The sequence below is a fragment of the Pleuronectes platessa genome, chromosome 23, assembly GCF_947347685.1.
Source record: "Pleuronectes platessa chromosome 23, fPlePla1.1, whole genome shotgun sequence".
In the NCBI taxonomy this organism is placed as follows: Eukaryota; Metazoa; Chordata; class Actinopteri; order Pleuronectiformes; family Pleuronectidae; genus Pleuronectes; species Pleuronectes platessa.
In genome coordinates this window covers 16069421-16091698 of record NC_070648.1, presented here as the reverse complement: position 1 = coordinate 16091698, position 22278 = coordinate 16069421, and the positions used below count along the sequence as shown (strand labels likewise).

The 22278-nt window shown below is 40.6% G+C and overlaps 1 protein-coding gene across 1 annotated transcript; it reads left to right on the top strand.

Annotated features, from left to right (window-relative positions):
• Nucleotides 1–12: 12 nt before the first annotated feature.
• pelp1 (proline, glutamate and leucine rich protein 1) lies at nt 13–22205 on the top strand. Its single transcript, XM_053416384.1, has 19 exons — nt 13–166; nt 370–434; nt 873–978; nt 1119–1268; nt 6521–6592; nt 6741–6800; nt 7155–7311; nt 9295–9427; nt 10032–10119; nt 10821–10909; nt 11117–11230; nt 12740–12890; nt 13083–13236; nt 13322–13377; nt 14335–14468; nt 14862–14964; nt 17944–19512; nt 21444–21752; nt 21862–22205. Exons 1-19 carry the CDS (start codon nt 26–28, stop codon nt 21952–21954), a joined length of 3744 nt encoding a protein of 1247 aa, XP_053272359.1. The 5' UTR covers nt 13–25; the 3' UTR covers nt 21955–22205.
• The last annotated feature ends 73 nt before the right edge of the window (nt 22206–22278 follow it).

The following is a 22278-nucleotide window of genomic DNA, read 5'->3' as shown; positions in this document are numbered from 1 at the left end:
TACGTCAGCCGGTCAGACAGGCAAAATGGCTACATCGACTTGGCAGCATGGCTCATCTGCCATGCGACTAACCGAGGGTTTGGTGTCGGTTCTGAAAGAACACCGTCCAGAATATTTACCTGCTTTGTTGGCTAGCTACAGAGAACATGGCGTATTCCCGACACAGGTAGTGGCCAAACCGGAGCAGCTCATAGCCTAAAACGAGTTCCCTGTTAGCCCGCTGTCGCTGTGTAGCATCTGCTACAGGCTTTGTTTTTCACTAAACTGGCATCTGAGGTTACAGTAGCACAGTGTGGCACAGAGGTTTATGTGGCTGTTTACTGTGTTTTTGCTCGTATTGATAGTTAACGCCTGTGTTTATTTCTGCAGGGCGCGAGCGCCGTCGGGGGTCTCGTGGGTTTTAGCAATGCCAAGCTGGGCTCGAGCAAGACCAGGTGAGAAAAAATAATGTTTCACGTCAGCTGTCTTAAGGTTTCAGTCATTGCTAAGGTAACCTTAACACTGGTAACGCTGTAAGGATACTCTGTCACATGGTCAGTATATGCATTAGCGTTATTTTCAGTGTTCTGTATCTGAAGTGACGCTATCTTGTGCATCAAATGGCAAAAGTTTAATTTCATTTATTTTGTGAAACACGAAAGTCAATTGATTTGTTAAGAATTTTCACACTAATGTATATGATTACTACAGTGCAGTCGTGATAAATAGATTTGGTATCGAATTATATTTAATTTTGAGGTACATCATTTCAGTAAAATTGTATCAGACATTTGGCATTACAGTTGTGATAATTACTGATGTGAAGGAAAAAATCAACAAAAGTCCTATGATTATTGAATGCTATGTTTTTGAGGCATACCTTGTGTGTGCAGGTTTGAAGGGCTCTGCCTGCTCTCCATGCTGGTTAAAGACAGCTCCAGTTCTCTGTTTGAGCAACACTGCCTTTCCTGGCTGCGTTCCCTGCAGCAGGTCATACAGGTACAATATCCATGGACACAAATGTCCACACAGACTTTTGTTGTTGTCCAGTCCTTTCAGTCTGTGTCTGCCATAAAACTTGAATTGTTCCAAATTGAAAGCCTAAAAATCTGTCTGTGTCTTTGGATGTTCTCCTTTAGTCTCAGGCTCCAGTTCAAACCATTCAGCTAGCAGTGAACATTCTGAAGGATTTGCTACACTACTCATCCCAGTTAGCAGAGCTGGCCAGGGAAGTTGGACTCAACTCCATCCTGGGCATCCTGACTTCTCTTCTGGGACTCAAGACAGAGGTGAGGGAACAATGTAGTGAATAGTTTTACATATCAGGGACTAGGGCTGGGCGATGTGGAAAACGTTTTTTCTTATGCACAAAACTGATTTTACTTGCTCGTACAATCATCCTGTGCCACTGCACTATATACATTTTCTTTTTTACAAACCACTACAGTGAAAAGGGTTAAATAATGTACATACTCTGCATTTTAAATTTAAATAAAAAATTAATATTCTGTTGCCTTTTATATTGCTCATTCTGAAGGGGCTGCTGCTGTAACAGCTGCATTTTAATGGTTTTATCTTATCTTAAATCAGCGTCACTGCACTGAGGTGCACTAGTCAATTTACTGGTCAACAAGTGACTGATGTTTTCTAATCACTCACACTTGGATCTCATCTTTAGAAAAACCTGCTGAATTCATATTTATGTTCATGGCGTTGCTTCTTCTGCAACAAAGAAGTTAATACAGCACGCTGCGTCATAATCAGTGGAAGGAGCGGATGCACTTGCTTGCATACACAAACTGATCAAAAAAGTTATTAATCGATGGTTCAAATCAGGACCCCGGAACCTTCCCGTCTCTTTAACCCTGATTTCCTGACTGGTCTCGTCACGTTATGCCTCATGTTGTGGAGCAGGTTTAAAGATGTGTCTCATAAACTCTAGAGAATCAACCAAAGTAAACATCAGTCCCTCTACATGATCCCTCTACTAATAACTTGATGGTGTTTATTGTTGAAGTGTAAAGTGAGCGCAGGTCAGAGGGGAACTGAGACTCTGACACAGGACGACCAGACCTTAAATGAGCATCTGTCCTGAAGCAGCGTTGTTATAAATATTCAGCGATGGAAACCCGCTAAAACAATGTGCTTAGCGGAAAAAACATGAATCAATATGAGCAGTCACTACATGGATAAAGAGCGTCCACCTCTATGCAGGAGCTCAAACATTAGCATGTGTGCTGCGGCTCCTCTTGTGTGTGTCAACCTAAGATGACGTGGCTGTAATTCCAACCACATGATTGGTTTGGCGCGGCGCTATTCTCATTATCATTGGTTATTTGTGTTGTCTGTCAAAACATGGATGTGATGAGTCCTATCAACTTTATATCGACATGACATCATCGACATAAATTTATATCGTGGAAAGAAAGATGTGAGCCTGTTCGAGTTTTAAGCCCTCTTGGAAAAGGCAAGTTCAGTGTTTTGGGGAGAGTGGCCCAGAAGAAAGATGGAGGGTCTCCCTCACAGGACTCAGGGAAACCTACGATAATAAAAGTCCTCAAATTTTTTGCAAATGTATGCAAATTAGAAAAAATCCATTATGACAGTTATGGTCTAAAGGCCGGCGCATGCTTCGGCATTTTCACGGGCCCGCAAGCGCCCTTCCGGGCCTATTTATTCCTTCTTATGTGCGTCGCCCAATTTGTCTAACTATATGTTAAAGCTCCGCGAGCCTCACGCAGCCCGCAAGGGATGTGATTAGTCTGCTTACTACATCCTTACCGGAGTCGCACTTCAAGTTTCATGCCACATAATACCGGCAGAAACAATAGAAGATTTAGAAGAACAAATATGGACCAAATAGAAGAGGGTTTGGCAAAAGAGATCCGAAAGTATGACCACTTGTATAACCCGTCACTGACTGGCGGATTTGTCTGCCAGAAAAATGCTATGAGGAGCCGCAGTGGCGATGTAAACAAACAGTCGACGAAGAAGAAAGAAGGTGTCTCTAAGGTCGTCTTCGACAAAACACGTTACTCTGCCTAGTATTCTGGCGGGGAATTGCTTTGTAACACGCGCATTGCTTGGAAAAGCATGAATGACAACGAGTCCTTTGCAACAGCGGCGTGAAAAGCCGCAGACGCAGTTGCAGAAGCATGCGCCGGCCTTAAGAGGCATTTTTTTGTGTGAAATTTGAAGTCAAGTAATAGCGCCACTGTGTGGCCGAATGGGCTCAGATTTCTTGGGCATTATTTGTCATTATAACATGTCCAATAGATCTACACAGACAGTCTTTTCATGTTCTGCAGATTAAAACATATGGAGCTTTTTTCCTTTCTTTATTCAAGAGCGTGGTCTTTCAGTTTGAGAACATGACTTGTTGAATTGATGTACAGATTGTTTATTACTTTTCATCAAAACCCTGCCCTTGCACTCAAATAGCCCCTGTTTGCACATACATTTGCTCTGCTTCTGCTCAAACTGTGTGCTTGCACTCAGATATATTGTTGCTCACACGGATTTCCTTCACTATTTTTGTGCAGTGTTGACCACTGGTCAACCAATGAAATAATCTCTACCTCATTGCGGGCCCGTTCGACTTACTTCAAAGCCAACCCAGCGGGCTGTGGCTCTTTAACCGGGTTCATCCACTCCTGCCCTCCACAGCTTTATTACATAGACTTCCCCTTGGTTTTTCTATAACAGATGCGACAGGACGCTGGTGTAGCAATATAAAAATAAATATTTTTTTAAAGGAGGGCAGTGTAGCTATTATTATAAAGTTAAAAGAATGTGCACTGTAAAAAGTATCCTTTTATTCCAAAAGTCATGGAGAAAGCAAGGGGAAGTCCTACTGGAAGTTAGACTGTTTTTAGCTAGTTCTCAGCTCAGTTCGGTGTGGTCAGTAGCCGGTGTAGGTTGGCAGGTTTACACTCTTAGAGTTCAGAGGTCAGACCTAACTCCTCCTTTTTGTCCAATTATGGTACCGTCCGGCTCAGCCTGGCTACAAATCACCAAGATGGCGCTGATCAAATTCGAAACTCTCAGGTTCAAAACAGCAATTCACAAACCAATGGGTGACATCACGTTTGGTCGCCACTGGTTTGGAGCTGAGAGAGACTATGGTCTAAGAAAAGGATGTAAACTGATGCGGTCCTTGTTTCAGAATCAGTGAAAATGAAAAGTTCCTTGTAGGAGAACCAACATGAGCAACATTAAGTCACTGAGAGGTCATAAATGTCATTTTTGAATCCTTTTCGGTCAATTGCCAAGCACTAGTTGCAGGTGAACTGAGAGCACAAGATGTTGGACTTGTGTGTTTATCTTCAGGCTAACAACCATATGCATTGGTATTTCAATGCATTAACACTATTTCCAGGTGCGAACCGCACCAGACACTTAAAGGCTTGTGTATAGAACTGAGAATTACATATATGAGCACAGTGCCTGTTCATGCCTGTATGGAATTGGCTGTTTGCTTGTGCAGTGATGATGCTCCAGTCTACTTCAGAATTATTTCCTGACATCCGTGAGCCTTCCAAGTATAAGCTTTGCAATTCAATTATACTCCCTCATGGATGTTCTAATGTCTATTACTCAGTTTTTCTGTTTTAGGGTAGGGCTTAACGAAATAATCTAATTGCGATTTTTTTCATCTTATCCTCTTTTTTTTTTTTTTCCCCCTCCCAAAAAAACGCAATGAATGATTTAAATATGACCAACACAATATTGGATACATTCACTGTAACAATATTCTTTCCCACATTTTTACTTAACTGCTCACTACAGAAACAAGAACAACAAATCGGTGTGCATTTAAGTAATTTAATCAAAGTCATTGTAAGTATAAACACAAGCCGTGCACTTTTTAAAACCTGTGTGCAAAAATTACCATCTTGAGAAAAACATTTTTTAAATTATAGGTGTCTTACTGCTCCCAAGTCAGTAACATTTCCAGTGTTGGGAAGGATACTTTCAAAACTTATTCCGTTACAGAATACGTACCCAAATATGTAATCTGTAACGTATTTCGTTACATTAACTAATCTGAGTAACGTATTCTGAATACTTTGATTACTTCCACATGGAATTGCATTTTATAAGTGTAGGAATACGGCGTTGTTGTAGTCAGTGGAGCAGCAGCAGTTTAAGCTCTGTGTCCGCGGATGCGGCGGGCCAGCTGGATGCGCTGGAAGGGCAGCTTGCGGATCAGCAGCTCCGTAGATTCCCATTCATGTCCGGGTGGTCGTGCAGCGGTATGGAGGCGCCGGGCCTCAGCAGGAGCACCCCCCTGCTGAACACCTCCGTCTCGCAGATGTGCATGTAGGTGACCGGGGGGCTCTGGAGCCCCGCCGCCCCGGATCTCGGCTTGCTTTTCCGGGGAGTGATATTCTGGTCCGCCGCCCACACCGAGGTCACCGGCGAGATGAGCTCGCTCTGTGTGTCCGCTACGTCGGCCGAAGACTTTAGGTCCCTGTAGGTGATGCAGGCTTGCTTCACTATCTTCGGGATCAGAGGAGTTTTGTGGTCCCGCGGCATTCTGGCTGCGGGTGAGGAGAGCAGCCCAGAGCCCTACTCTCTTTCGCAAGTTTTAATCGCGCACGTTGCGATTAGAAAATCACGTTTTATCATATCGCGATTTTATCGCAAATGCAATTAATCATTCAGCCCTATTTAGGGGCATGTTAATAAATTGTTTGGTGATGTTGAGATGTATTGCTAGCAGAGCGTTTTTTGTTAATCAAACCTATCTTCATCGATTTAAACGGGTTGGTCAAAATCATATAAACCTTTTTGAAACCACATGAGTTGCTGTCTACACTAAAGGCATTAACTACTGCTTTATACAGTTTATAGACTCTATAGATTCTATGTTCCAGTAGCTTTGTGTTTTGAGTTGGTATAATTCAATTTTTCAGATTGAAATTTTTACTCATCAGTCGAAGATATCAATCATTAGTCCCATTGATTGCTAATGGTCTGGAAAAAGCCAAATGGCTTGACCCCTAAATTTAACAATATTGTGATAATATTGATGAACAGGATCATTTCGATCACAAGAAATGGTGGTATGAAATTGTCATACCATTCCCTACCTTTTACTGCTGCCACGCTGTATGTGATCTTTAGTTTGATATAAGGCAATCTAGGTACCAATTTGTTTATATAGCCTACATACATATCTTATTTATTCTAAATATTATTTAACATTTTGTTTATAATCGATTAAATGTATTATAATAATGCTTTGTACTTAATTTTTCTATAAACTAATAATATAAGATGTTTGTCCCTGCTTCACTAGTGTGAGCACTTGCAACCCTTCTGTTTTTTTCTCCTTTCTTACGTCATTAAAAATATTTATGTTCTTCGACTCTTCTTCAGATATCCCCTTGAACAATGTGTCCTGACATTTTAATGATTCAGCTAAAATTTATTGATTGAGTAATGAAGAGATTAATTCGGCAGTAACCAGCATTGTTTCAGCCCCATAACTAAGACCAAATTTGCATTATTCTCCCTTTTCTTCTTGTGAACACAGTGTGAGATTTCAGCCATGGAGGGAATGACTGCCTGCATGACTTACTACCCCAGAGCCTGTGGATCCCTCCGGGTAAGATACAAGGAGACAAAGAAAACTGGAATGAAGGAGTTATTTTTCACCATTAATAAAGTTTGACTTATGTTTTGTTGGTAACTAAGATTGTATCTATTTCACTTCTGTCATATGAAGAAAACAACTTGAGCTGTCTTTTTTATAGGACAAACTAGGAGCCTATTTCCTCTCCAAAATGGACAGTACAAACAAGAAAACACAAGTGGTTAGTGTTTCCCCCTCTCATTTTTTAAATATGTTATATATGTATATTTACGGCGGCTGTGGCTGAGGGGTCGTCCTGCAACCTGAAGGTCGGCAGTTCGATCCCCAGTCTTCCCCATCTGCATGCCGAAGTGTCTTGGGCAAGATGCTGAACCCCGAATTGCCCCCCATAGAACAACAAAGTGCTGCTAATAGATGCACTGCATGAATGGGTGAATGAAAAACTCTACTGTATAGAGCTTTGAGTGGTCATCAAGACTAGAAAAGCGCAATATAAATACAAAACCATTTACCATATATCTAATGTGCACAAATATTCCTTTACCCTCTTTCTTTGTGACTATTGTTCTGTTAGATGGGTTGTCAGTGCTATGGTCGCTTGCCCTGTCTGGGGGGTCTATTGGACAGAGGGATGGGTGCTGGCAGAGCTGACGGCTGGACCAATCAGATTCACTGCTTATTGGCATCAGCCAATGGCCTGTTGGCACAGATCTACCAAGGATCAGAAATGGGTAAAACTTTCAGTGAAGCTGAATTTCTCTGTAGAGCCAGAGTTCAATTCATATCTGTTCCTAACTGTATGAAACTGAGTTCATTGTATTTCCCTAACAATAACCTACAGAGACACACGTTTAAGGGTAAACATAGCATGGGCATCTCTTGCTCCAACCTCCATTGGATACAGGAAACAAAGTTATTCTGAGATGGGAGTTTCAGACCTTGCTGACAGGGGCGTTGGTCAGGCCTTCACTTTCCCTCTGACGTAAAGGTCTGCTCAGCTTTCAGCCCCAGCTACCGCTCTGATTCATTTGTCTCTCTTCATCTGAGAGTAAGAAACATACGTAAACACGTGTGACCACAAAGTCTACGGCCTAGTGTTTCTGGCACCAAATACACTTTGGGAACTATGCTTAAACATAATTTTCATTGTGGCCAATTCATGACAACACAGAACTCCAATGACGAAGAGCCATTTTGGCTAGGATGAGTGGCAGTTCCTGTCAGTCATTGACCTCCAGGTTTAACCCTAGCCCAACTGTTGGAAGTCCCATAGAGCACAGCAGCATCCGTAGGTTGTATACTCTCCAGGAACCCAACCACAGACATAGAGAAAACTGGATATTCTTAACTGATGTTCAATACCTGAGCACAGATAATAGTCAGAGCCTTCCTCATCAGGGTTGGGTGAATTGCATTTTGTCTGGCTTCTCCCATTGGACAGATTTTCGCTCAAAAACACCACTAGAAAGTATTTCCACCGACAACATGGCTACCAGTACCACTGAGACAGACAAACCCATTCAAACACAAACAAGTCATCTGGTGACAGATGTATAAATATTAACAATGGATGCATCATAAGGTTTGCTGATGACTCCGTTATAATCTGTCTGCTGGGGGTTGTGAAGTTATTAATGATTATTTAGAATGATGAACTGAATGTGTCTTAAACCAGTCAGTGATTTTTGGAATCACTTGTCTTTGCTTGCCTCAAAGATTATTTTGTGGTTTCATGTTAATAACTGGTGAATGGGATGTGTTGGGAGAGACTATATCCATCACTAGAGAATTATGATTATAAAGTTAAATATTCCCATGGACTATCTTCATTTAAAAATCCCAATAGCACCCTGATACTCTTGTGATTGACATGGTCCTAGTGGTAGTTGAACCTGGCACAGGATAGATGTAAAAAATGTTGAGCAAAGATACAATTACTGGGAGCCCATCGACAACATAGTGCAGTTGATATTTTGCATGTGCCTGACCATGCACTGGTCACTAACTGCTCTTCAACAACATTGTATATAACTACTGATGCGATGCCACTTACGATAAGTTATATCTCAGCAACAGCTCGAAAACCAAAGACCAAACTTTCTTTATAAACTAATGTTGTGGAAAACAATTTTTAAATATGTCTTTTTTTGCTATTCAACTTGTTACTGTTATTAACAAACAATGCTATTATAATAAATTGATAGCATACTAGTAGGATAGATATGGAGCTGGACAAAAGCTTTTAAATAATAGAACCATATACCTGTGACCTATATTAAAGGTGATATGACCAGTCAAATTCAGTGCCCCCCCCCAAATTTTGTTTTGTTTCCATAGGTTGCTCATACGACTTAGCCAGCAACCCAAATTTCATTAATATCTGCAGTGATGAGGCCCAAAGATGAGATGATTTGACATTGGCTGCATCCCAGTTAAAACAGTTTATTCTCTCTAACATTCCTTTTGTAATACAGAGCCATCACTGAGACTATATTAAATCTCTCTATTCTGGAAATGTATGCTTTTACACACCTGACATTTTTATCATTCTTTAAAAATGAAATGCAGATATCCGCTAGTAAGTAAATCAATCGCTATACCACATGGAGAACTCCTGTTAGATTTTATGAACATGTTTGTTGGATTTTCTTCATCTGTTGTCCCCTGGTTTAATGATTTGGTTGCTAAGAGTTGATTGCTTGTTGTTGATACAGATGGAACTGCGCAATATGAAGGTTCGGGGGTGGAGCTGGCCTTTCCTCATCTCGACCAATCCGATCCCCTGCTCCTCTTGCAGCTCCAGAACAGATACACAGCTCTCTGTATGGCACTTAAACACACACTAAGGTACAACACAAACAATGTCAAACTGAAATCTAACTTTCAAAATGTCACATCACCTAAACCACAATACAATCTTTTTGGTTATTATTCTGTCCCGCAATTAGAATATTTTTGGTATTCAAATATCTTCTGCCGCTATAATTTCATTTGTTGTGGTGGCAGCACTAACTACTACATTTGAAATAATCATCAGCAACATATCTTCCACATTCAATGTTCAGACAACTGGCCTCACTTTGATAAGTTCTAATCAGACCTAATCTCTACTAAATAAAAACTGTTAACATACCACAGTTTGTAGACTGGGTAAAAATGCTTGATCTTGGATTCTTTTTAAGATAGCAGAACCTGAAAGCTCCTGAATCTATGTACTTACTTGATAGTAGACACTTTTCAAAAAGAAAAAAAGAAAACTGGTTGTGGTGAATATGTGGGTACCTGTACTGTAGTGCATTATAAGGGCAGAAGCATCATGCTGTGTAGTGTTTATAAAGAACTAAATTTTGACTTGAGTTTACAAAATAGTAATTTAAAAAAAATTACAAAGCAGTAAAGTGTTTTGGGTTCCAGGTGTTCATCTTGTTCTTCTCTTGTACCTGTCCTTCAGAGTGGATCCAGCCTCAGCTGTACGTCTGCCTGTCAGACCAATTCTCAACCTGGTGTGCCGAGCCCTTGCTGTCAGCTCTAAGAGCATAGTGAGTGTGCAAATGCTCTCACACACACTCACAGAATAATTATGAATTAATATAATTCAGTGTTTCCCCTAGGATGGAGTTGTAGCACCTAACCAACAACTCTTTAAGAACAGTCATTTTCATTAAGATATTTGGAGCAATTGTCCATACAATTAGCGAAATATAAAATTATAGAAATATATAGTTTACGTCACAACAATCATAAATACCAATGATTAAGTGAGCGAAAAAGGATATATACTATATAGATACAAATAAAATAGAGAATCAAATTACCTATACATCACGATATATTGCCAGAAAAGAACACACAAATAAAATAAAATTGCACAAATCCTCCTGGTCTATCACACAATACAAAAACTGAACAAAATACTAGTGCACACTTATATTCAACTAAATTCCATAACTGCTAAATCCTGTCCTGACTTGCCTTCCTTGACGCAAAGTCATCCATCAAATCATTTTGCCCAGTAATTGTATTGTTAATAATAATAACAGAAAGGCCACTAAGGCATTCCTGTGACATGCTCGATCTGAGGTAGGCACATCGCCTCTAAATTTAATGCTAAACGCATGATGGGGGAAAAACTGCAAGTTATGCACTGCAACATCAGCCAGTGTATTTTCATACATTTTGGTAAATGACTGTGAAACAAATGGCTTGGATCATTATTCTTATTTGACTGTGTGTGTGCCAGAATTTAACAGGAGACGGAAGTGTGAGGATGCTTGTCCTGCCCATCATACACACCAACACTCTGGAGGTCCTATCAGCTCTCATCACAGTGTGAGTGTGGACAGACACACGCATTAACACACACTTTTTGAGATTTTTTATTTGAAATTTTTTCATATAGTTTTTTTTCTTCACAAATGTATATGTAGTACGATAGACAAATCATTTCAAAGATACAAGCATGCAGGAGATACAATTGTTAACTGAAACAGTGGAATTGATGTGTAGCTTCTTGTCTGCTCTGTGTGTATATTACAGTGTACGTAGCGGCATGGTTCAATACACTGTAGTTCTACAGAGGCTGTTTTCTCAAACCCTGTCTTCCTGGGCACCTCTACATGAAGCCAATCTAGGACAGCAGAAAGCCTACAGGTAACTGCAGCACTACCGCCTGTGATCGGTTTGTTTTATATTGTACAAATCAACCTCTTATTTTTTACATTAACCAATATCTAAATTACAGGCACCAAAACTCCTATTCTGTTGTTACATGAGACCATATTTGATCCTACTGATCTCGGCTCGCTCCTTGTGCTCAGTAGAATACGTGACGCTCACAGTCAGGACTACTGACACCTAAATCATCCCAATAAAAAATAACCTGAACTAACCCTCTAAACTTGAACTAGTTCATTTTAAGTGTGAACTGGCTCAACGCTGCAAACAGCCACTGGACACCAGTCAGCATTGAGAGGCAGAAGTAGTAGGGCTGGATCATTACACTCCTGTGACCAATCCTGCATGAGACTGCGGTTAGGCCCGCCTTTATCATTAGCATAAGGACACTGCAAATGAAAAGGAAATGTATCAGGGAATAAATAAATGTGCAAATATATTTAAGACATTTATTTGGACATTTCTGTTGTTATTAAGGTATTTATTTATTTATTTCTGTATTTATTTATACATTTATTTCTGTATTTATTTTTACTTAAGTCATGTATGGTCCTCCATATATCATGTCCGCATCCTACCTTTCAATTTTAATTAGATTTACTGAATCAGGTATGTTATCAGTTATTTTGAAACTATCGCTTGCTAAATATTTTGGGATTACCTTTAAAGCCGTATTGAGATTAAAACTAATGGCAGTGCAACATTATTTATTAGCATCACAACCGGACAGTACTTCATAGTGATTTGTTCTCACTGAAAGTCAGTTGACCTTTTTAGCTAATGTTTTATATAAAACAAAGTTTGTTTTGGTGTACATGAAATGCATGTCAAAGCACACTCCACCTCATGTACACGTTTCAGAAATGGGTCTGCAACAGCTTCAAGTCGTCTGCTTATGTGACATCTATTGGTTATTAAAAAGCATGGCATAAAATCATTTCGGGCTATAGTGTAGTCTGTTGGGCAGTAGGTACTATACATTTACTGTAATATAAACGTATTACTTATTACGCCTACTGTATAATGCAATAACAAACAATACATCCACCAAGGCCAACAAAATGTCAGAATCAATCAACACACCAATTCATAATAAAACTGAACTTTATGACAGGAGGGTTTATTGCAGGGAAGTTTCACTGGGTTCTTTACTATTTGCTACTTGCTTCGGTAGTACAGTGAAGGGATGGCATCTATTTCTATTAGATGGATAATAACACACTTATTCCAAGATGACTGCTTTGATACAATCAGATATTTGTGTTGACTGATGTACAGGATACAAACTCAAGACATGAAGAAGCCGTGAACTTTTCCACGTTATTTCAAATAAAAACAGCATTCAGCAAAAATACTGTATCATGTATCAGAAAGATGGGGTGCTATCACGGTTTCGGGTGGAGGAGGATTAGTTTATGAAAAATTTCAGACTATGAGGATATGGCAGAAGGATTTGTTTCTCATGTCTCTTCTTTCATTCCACAGTTCAATGCGGGTGTCAGTGTACAGAACCTTAGAGCTCTGGATCCAGGTGGCCGGGGCCTCTGCAAGCATTCTTCAGGGAAGCCCAGGCCATTCAGAACTCCTGTTTAGCCACCTGCTCAGTGACATCACACCAGGGGTCGACTCTGTCAAGGTGACTTCACTTTCCATTAAGTTAGTTTAAATGTATATGGGCACCATGTATTTTTGAGTAAGAATTAATTAGTTTTTAATATTATCTAGCAGCAGTATAGATTGTAGCAGCAGGTTTCTACATCGACATATGTAAAGGAAGAAGCACCAAGTATTCAGTCCATATGTCTTTCTGTGTGGTCGGTTCCTACAGCTCCGGGCTGGTCTGTCAGCTGATGTGGTTCCTGGAGGGAAACCAGGCCCTCGGAGGACGAAGCCTTTGGTCATAGCAGATGCAGGCGGGTCATCACTTCAGAGGAAAGGAGACCTTCTAGCCAATCAGGACACTTGCCTTTCAGCCCTCAGAGGTGAGATTTGGACCAAGACTGAAAAAATCTGATGTTATAGCTTTTTTGTAAATCTGGTAAATCAGAGATTTTTTCTTCTTCACAGCACTGAGACAGATCATACTGACAAGTGGTACACTGCTAAAGGATGATATACACAAGGTAAATGTCAGTGTTACATTGTTGTTCGTGGTAATTTTTTTTTTTTTTTGCCAGATATTAACTGTAACTGAGAATTGGTGCTTTAACACTACAGCAGTTAGGCTCAATCGCATTTCACCCCTTGGCCCTACCCCTTGTTTCAGAGGGTTATCTTGCCCTTTGAAACTGAGTCACAAAAGGTTGTGGTTTTAAATATTCCCCTACAAATTGGGACAGCCCTTCAAGAAGCCATTACATCATCAGTAGTCATCGCGAAAACCGGACACATCATCAGTAGTCAGTAAACAGTCCAGAAAATTGTCGGGGATGCCATTGTGATCTTAAATAAACCAATGCTATTTTTTGCAGTTACTAAAGTGAAAAATCCATAATATCCAAATAACATCCATGCTAACGCAGGTGAATCAATGAGATGTGAAATCCTCTGGATTATTTTACATGGGAATCAAAAGCACACAGCTTCAGGCTGCTAGCAGTGGTCTGTAGGCAACCCTACCAGGATGCTTTGTTATTAGAGGAACAGTTAAGTTCAGTAACATCATTGCTATACGTAGGCTCAATCAAGTGCATCGTGTGTCTTCAAAGAAGGGGAATGCGACATGAGACTATGCAAAAATACAGGACTATCATGCAAAAAAAAATGCTAGTATGCTAACGCCGGCGCACTCACGATCTTTATTGTTGTAAGTTTGTTATGAAAAAAGTGACCATAATACATTTAAATTATATTAAACTAAGATATTACAATCATTATCGTAATTTTAAATCCTTACGTTCATTGTGAGGGTCGGAAAATCTCCATTTGGAGGTATTGGGACATCCTACCGCTACAAGTGAACGCGCATATCGAAGGGGAAGGGCTAAGGCGTAGTCACTCTATTTCAGAGGGAACACATCATCTTTTCAATGGCAAACAGTCAAAATGTGTAGTTTTCAGTTCTGTTGATTTTCTCACAGCGTCTCCACGACGTGGTGCTGCCGCTTTGTGTGCGGCTGCAGCAGCAGCAGTCCTGCAGCAACACTGCATGTGATTCTGCAGTGGGGGTCAGTGGGCAGTACAGCAGTGCCCTCACGCGACGCGAGCTATACAGGTACTACCTTCATTCACATCACATCAGAGATTTACAAGGACACTGTATTAGTATCTTTTATACTTTTATAAACTTATATCTGACCATTATTTTTTAAATAAACCCTTTCATCTGTATTAAATTCTATTACTGTATTACAAAACATCAGCGTTTATATTTAGTTCAGGTTGCCAGTTTATAACACTTCTTTTTGGCTCATTTAATCCAATAAACTCACTGCTGACAGTGTGTGGGATTTTTTCTTCACAGGACAAAGATTCTCTACACACCTGTAGTGCACACACTGATTCATTTGACCTGTATGTTGTAAACTGAGTCAAGCTGAGTAAAATTAAGACTATAAACGGTTGTATCAATGGTTGATATCAGTGTTTTATTTCTATGGACTTTAAGGTTATTGCTGGCTCTGGTCCTGGTCCCATCACCCTGTTGGCCTCCACCTTTGACCTGTGCTGTATCCATCCTCAGCAAGGGACTAACCGACCGCAACCTCAAGGTAACCAATCTCAGGCAAAAAGAGAAGATTGAAGGCGGTAACCATGAGATGTGTTGGCTGGTTTGAGTTACAGGATCATCAATTCCAGCAGTTTATAAAAAAAATAGGAGACAAGATTTTTCAACTGCAGCAACTTTGCTATCTTCTCTCACGACTTCCACAACTCAAACAGTAAATGTTCATATTAACTATTAACTATTCTCTATATCTGCTAGGTATGTGTTCTTGCTTGTGGTTGTTAACAAAAATATATGAGATGATGAACAAAGACCTCCCAAAGTCGCTGCATCAGTTAGATCATCCTTATTCAGCACCCCTGAGCCATCTCAGATTACGATCAGATTTCTAACCTGCTTGAAATCTGGTCGGTGTCACCCAAACTCGCACCGCAATCACACCAGATGTGGAAGCGCATCAGCAAGAAATGCTGTCCGCCTCCTTTCAATTGGGCTGTTCACATCTGCAGCAAGCGACGCACAGTGGAGAGGCCGGCTCGTGATCTGCCCGTGATGGTATCGGCATCTGTTCTTTCTTCCCGTTCGCCGCTAGCGAATCGGGCCAGAAAACATACTGAATCTATTTTGAACGATATAAATGATATATTATATATGATATAAATGATCAAATATGCATCTCATACTTTGGATTTTCCTGCTGTTCTCCTGGAGTTTCAGTTTCCCCCGATTTTTTTATTTATTCCACCATATGATGAAATTTCCCGAACTGCCCATCCACTTAAATTTTCAAATTTTGTATTATGTACTTTCACATTTGTCAGTTGTGTCTAAAAAGACAGACACACACACACAGACAGAGAGAGGTGGTGGTTGAGTGGCTATAGGCATGCTGTTCTCCTGATCTGGAATATTTTTTCATTCACTGCAAACCCTTCTACTCCCCCCGTGAGTTCGCTTCATTCATTCTGGTCGGTGTTTACATTCCCCCGCAAGCTAAAGTGCAAGAGGCACAACGCACGCTCGCTGATCAGATACTGTGTGTGGAGCGGACTAACCCGGACTCCTTAGTTATTGTCCTCGGGGACTTTAACAAAGGAAATCTCACCCGTGAACTTCCCAAATATAAACAATTTATTAAATGCCCGACCAGAGAGGAGAACATTCTGGATCACTGTTACACCACAGTAAGCAGTGCTTATCACGCCGTCCCCCGGGCTGCACTGGGACTCTCGGACCATGTCATGGTCCATTTGATTCCTGCATACAGGCAGAAATTAAAACTCTGTAAACCTGTTGTGAGGACTTCAAAGTTGTGGGTCAGCGAAGCTGTGGAGGATCTTCAGGCGTGTTTTGACTGTACAGATTGGGATGTGTTCAGGACTACTACTAATAGTCTAGATAATAATAGTCTAGATAGATAATAGATCTATCTAATAGATAATAATAGATCTAATAGATAATAGTCTAGAGGCTGTGACTTCTTATATCAGCTTCTGTGAGGACAGCTGTGTTCCATCACGCACCAGGGTGATTTACAATAATGACAAACCCTGGTTCACAGCTAAACTCAAAAAGTTAAGGTTGGAGAAGGAAGAGGCGTTCAGGAGCTGGGACAGAGTCAGGTATATAGAGTCTAAATACAGGTTTAGCAAGGAGGTGAGAGAAGCTAAAAGACTGTACTCTGAGAAACTTCAACAACCAAAAACAGGCCGATTTGCTTTAGTAAATGGGCAAACTGTTCACACCAGGAGACTATGGGCCCAATCCCATTTCACCCCTTCTCCCTGCCCTTTAGCCCTTCCCCTCTGTTTTGAATGTGCGCGTGTCCCAATACTTGTAGGGATGGAGAAGTTTTTGGCTGTACAGCCTTCGAAAAGGACATTTATCAGACCCACACTTCAAACTGAGGGCTACGAGAATTTCCTAGAATGTCTTTGGAATCACAGGCAAGTTGGGAGAGTGTGCCACAAATGAAGTATTTTCTCAGTTAATAAAGGTTTTAAAATTGCGATAATAGTAATGTCTTAGTTTGATTTTCCGAGCATCCAAGTCTAAAAGTCCACCAGAGGTGGCTAAGCTAGCATTTCCGACGGTCCCTGAATGCACCTTGTCGGACATATCTGCGGACATTTAAGCTTAAAACACAATGTAACTACGCCGTTTTGAGTCGAATATGAATGTCGAGGCAGAAAAAGTATATGTTATTTCAAAGTATTTTATTTTATGTTGAAAATTGTATTTCAAATTATACTTCCATTATACTTTTTACAATATTGGAAAAAGTGCATATGTTTAACAATGACACACTCTTGAAACTGCACAGTGCACAATGCTTTTTTTAATCCAGTAATTAAAAATAGTTATTAGACAAGTAATTTCATTTACTGAGAAACTGTATAATTATGCGGAACAACAGATTATACTCTATATTTAAATCATTTTCTATATGTCTGTATGATAAGCAACACATAACTTGTACTGTTAATTTATGACACACGTTAGCCTCAAGTTTGGTGAATATTGCTTTGCCGCTACATTGACCGCCACTAGGAAAAGTCCATGACTGATGCAGTGACAGCATTTTATTGGTGGAGCTGCAGGACCACTTCCTGTTTGTGTTTCAAATTAAAAGCCCTCTTTGTACATGGTCCAGCCTATAGGTCTCAGCTTTGCTTCCGTTTCATCATACAACCACTGATGGCAACCAGCTTTAGAGCTTTTTAGTGTCTCTTCTGCCGTGTGTTTTTGTGATTAAACAGATTTTGCGGACCACTCAATGGTTTCTCCTGGTGAAAGATCATGTAGTGTGTGTCCCCCATCACCAGTCAGTAGTGTAGTATGAAGTCAGCTTTCAGAATCATTGGTGAATCTGATAACCATAGGTTGAACTGACTACAAACTAATTATTAAGATAGATATTGATTTGAACACAACTTTTAAAGAACACAATATGTCATGTAATTTGTCAAGTCATTTCAGTTTTTAATGACTATTTGCTCATGTGCCCTTCCTCCCCTCTCAGATCTCTACATTCTGTACTGAGGCCTTGACCATCTGTAACTCTCTGCTCCATCCCCGTAATCCCTCCATCGCCCTCCCCTTACCACCTCTCACGTTGAGACCCACCGCACCAGTCCTTTCATCCTCTCAAGGATCTACCCCTGGACTTACTTTGCCAACCCTTTTAGGAGGCACCGCCCCTGGTCCCCCTTTTGCTACTCGCCAAACCCTCAGCCTTGGCCTGGGCTCGCTTGAGAACCACCTCTCTCTGGTTCCGGGGCTGTCAGGCCAGGCCCCTACTCCAGGAGACATGATCCTATCCCCACATGCACACCACCTGTCAGACCAGCCTGGGCTTGGGCCCCTAGAAGGGCAGAGACCGGTGTTTGTCCGTTATGAAAAAGAAGAAGCAGATGATGTGGAGATCTCTTTGGCCAGTGACTCAGATGACAGTGTAGTCATCGTTCCTCCAGGGATGCTTAACATGGAAAACCAGCAGGAAGACACAGCCGTCTCAGCAAACTCCCAGAATTCGGCTTCTGCTGCACCTGGAGGCTCCACAGTCACACTACCAGGAGGAGAATGTGTCACCATGGTTCCAACCACAGCAGCACCAACCACAGTAGATGGCATCTCGCTTTCCAACCATCTCCCTAACTCCTCCCCTCTACTCACCACTTCCACAGCCCCCATTAACTCCTTCCCTCCTTCCAGCACCTCAGTGGTTTCTCTGGTTCCACCTCTTAACTCTAGCACTCTCACAGTTCCACCGGGCAGTCTGGGGGACTCGATGCTTGGTAGACCCCAGCTCCAGCAGATGCTAATGCAGCCCACCACGACAGGCCAGCCCAGTGCCATGGGTCTGCAGCTCCACCAGCATCAGAATCAGCTGGGTAGACATCTTCACCAGCATCAACCTCCCAATGCACTGAGTGAAGATTCAGCCGTCATCAACATAAACAGCACAGATGAGGAGGAGGAGGAAGAGGAAGACATTGAGGATGACGAAGAGGAGGAAGAGGAAGGGATGGAGGAGGAGGATGAGGAGGAAGAGGTGAGTGATTTTGCTGAGGATGAGTTCTATGATGGAGAGGAGTTTGAGGAGGATGAGGAATATGATGCACAAGAGGGAGAAGAGCTGGAAGAGGATGAGGAAGGGGATGGAGACATACCTCCATTAGAAGGAGCAGGAGAGATGGGGATGGAGGAGGGGAAGGTGCTCCAAGCAGCAGTGGATGAAGGAGGGATTGCTGGATTCAGTGTGGAAGGAGATGATGAAGGTGGGATAGAAGAGATTCAGACCAACAGAGTACTGTTCGGAGAGGACAGGATTAAGGTCCAGGAGGTGGAGAGCATTGGAGTCCTGGAGGAGGCGCGGGTGGGTGACGACGAAGAAAGCGAAAGGATGGATGACCCTACCATGCCACAGATACTGTGTGTCACCGGAGGACCACTGGAGAAGAGGGAGGAGACAGAGGAGAAGGAAGGGGGAGCTGGAGGTGTGCAGGAGGCAAGCTTGTGGGAGAAAGGAGCCAGTGAGATTGAGCCAACAATTCCCTCAGAAGAGTGTACAACCAATCAGAATCAACAGGTACTTAACACATTTTTTTTTTTTTTTACTTCTGATGTCATCACATCAGTGTTTAAGTACTTAACAAAGGCTACAAGATTTCGAGTAATTAAGTAAAGAAGTTGTAGATCTAAAATCAAAGTCAACACACATGGGCAGTGTGTGACACTATAACCATACCACTTGATTTGTATATGAACTTGCTCCCTGATAGTGAATATTTTATTTCAGCAAAGATAGCTTGCATGTAGACAATTAAGAATTGATAAGTGAAACCTGTCATCTCTGTGCACGCCTTGCGCAAGACACATGACAACTGCACTAATTTTCAGCACGATAAGAGTTGTGTTCTTCCCTGGACATGCATTGATAGTTTTATATAAAATATATGATATATATATATATATATATATATGATATATATATATATATATATATATATATATATATATATATATATATATATATATATATATATATATATATATATATATATATATATATATATATATATATATATATATATATATATATATATATTGAATTGCAGAGATGAACAGAAACATTCTCAAAATATTCATGAGGTGCACAAAAAAATTGGTGAAGACGGCATCAAGTATAATGGCACTCATGATTTAATTTAAGTGGGTTGTCAATTTGACCACTGTCCCCCCTAATGGCTGTGTCAACAGTGTGTGATTGATCTGGGATCGGCTGAAGTGTTGCATATTGAGGCGCACTCTCAATGTGTGTGCGAATAAGTGGATGGCAAAAAAAACTGTCCTGTACAAAGAGAATTTCTGCCTCCCGAATTGAAACTGGAAGATGTTTCCCATGGAAAGGAGCTCCTATTCTACTTTAGGGACATCAAGTATGCCTGAATTCTGCGAGTGCAGTGGGGTGATATGAGCGCTTTCAGGTACAAGTTATTGTCAGATCTACTCTTGACCTAATGATAGGACAGTTTTACTGTAAAAACAGTGACCAACGCATTCATACAATCAGCAAATTTTTGCTAGCCTGGATAATATATTTGTGATCTTTTTTTGTAATACAATATAGGGCTGCAACTAAGGATTATTTTGATATTGGTTCAACTGTTGATTATTATTTTAGCTACATTTGACCCTTTCCAGCTTCATCTTCTTGTACAATGCTGGTTCTAAAGACATCTGCAACTGAATAAGGATAATTCCAGATTCAGATATCTGCAATTTAATTCAATTTAATAATCAGATATCTTAAATTCAACTGAATTTTAGATACCTTAAATTAAGTTTGAACTTGTCAGAATGGTGTTTTAGATATTATGATGTTGAATTATGACTCGTTAGAATTAAAGTTAATATAATATATTAATTCAACTGAATTGTAGATATCTATAATGAGAAACCACACACAAATGAAAACAATATTTATTATGTTATTACAGATCTAAAAAAAGGTTTTGAGTAGTTAAAACCGAATTAAGTAAGAATGATGTTGATAATTTGGTTGATCTTGTACTGTATAAAAAAAATGTACCAGTCACAGTGAAAGTATAAGTAATCCAAATGACGTTGGTGATAATTGTGAAGTTATCCCAGATTAATCCATATGCTACATACATTGTTTGCATCATAGAAACAAATTTAGAGCTAGATATGTCATTTAATATGATCTAAGCCATTGGTTTTAAAGCATACTCTGCTGAGTATTCTGCGATAAACTGATAAATCGCACCTCATTACACCTCAATTAAATGTCCAGATATCTGGTTAGTCAAACTCTCAGACATGTACTCAACACGGCAGGTCCTCCGTCCCTTACCTTTCTCTTGGCCTTAAAATATCTTTGTATTTAACAGGGTCCTAAGTATATACCCTCCTCTGTTGTCTGTTTCTGTTACACTAAGGTTTGATCAAATTAAGCTTGTGTTGTTACCATGAAACTGAGAATCTTCATCTCAACAGGAGTCGTGGGCTGAAACGGCACAGGAAGCCAGTGTGAGTGATAACCAGCCATGTTGTCATCAGGAGGAACAACCAGCTTCTGCCGAAGAAGGAGAAACGGCAGCTGCAAAGCCCGAAACCGCAATAGCACTGAATACTAAAGAGCAAGAGGAGACAAATGAGAACAGAGACAACAAAGTGGAAACTGAGCTGCAGGAGACAAAGGGAGGAGGGGGAGAGAACGATGGAGAAGAAGTCAAAGGACTGAAAAGGAAGAGAGAGGAAGTGCACAGGGCGGAAGAGGCGGGACACGGCACTGAGAAGAAAAAGGTAAAATTCCCAGCTGTTCAAGTATTTTAAGTAACACAAAAAGTAATTTGTAAATCTCACTCCCCACATGGTGCATGTTTGAGCAGTTGTCCCTCTATCTGTCCCTTAGCTGGATGATGATGCCATGGCCTCCATGTTGGCTGATTTTGTCGCCTGTCCACCTGATGATGAAGACGGCGCCTCTGGATCAAACTGCTCATAATCACCTAACAACCATAACTGTCTGTAATGTTATTGAAGTCACCATGAGTACTGCTAAGATACTGTATTATTAGTGACATTTTCAAGACTGAGTTACCTCAAGTAACAAGTCCTGTATTAACATCTTCAGTCATTCTTCAATGTTCACATCAGACTGATATAATGTGGCCTCCAGGTTTGTCTTTTAACATTGTTGCTCACTTTCAGCTACACTGTGTGGGCTGTGGGAATATTAAACTATTACAACTTTTAGTGATAGCAATAAGTGAGGTCTTTGTTTATTTTTATTTTTTTATTTTTCACTCACTAAACATCACGCCATCCA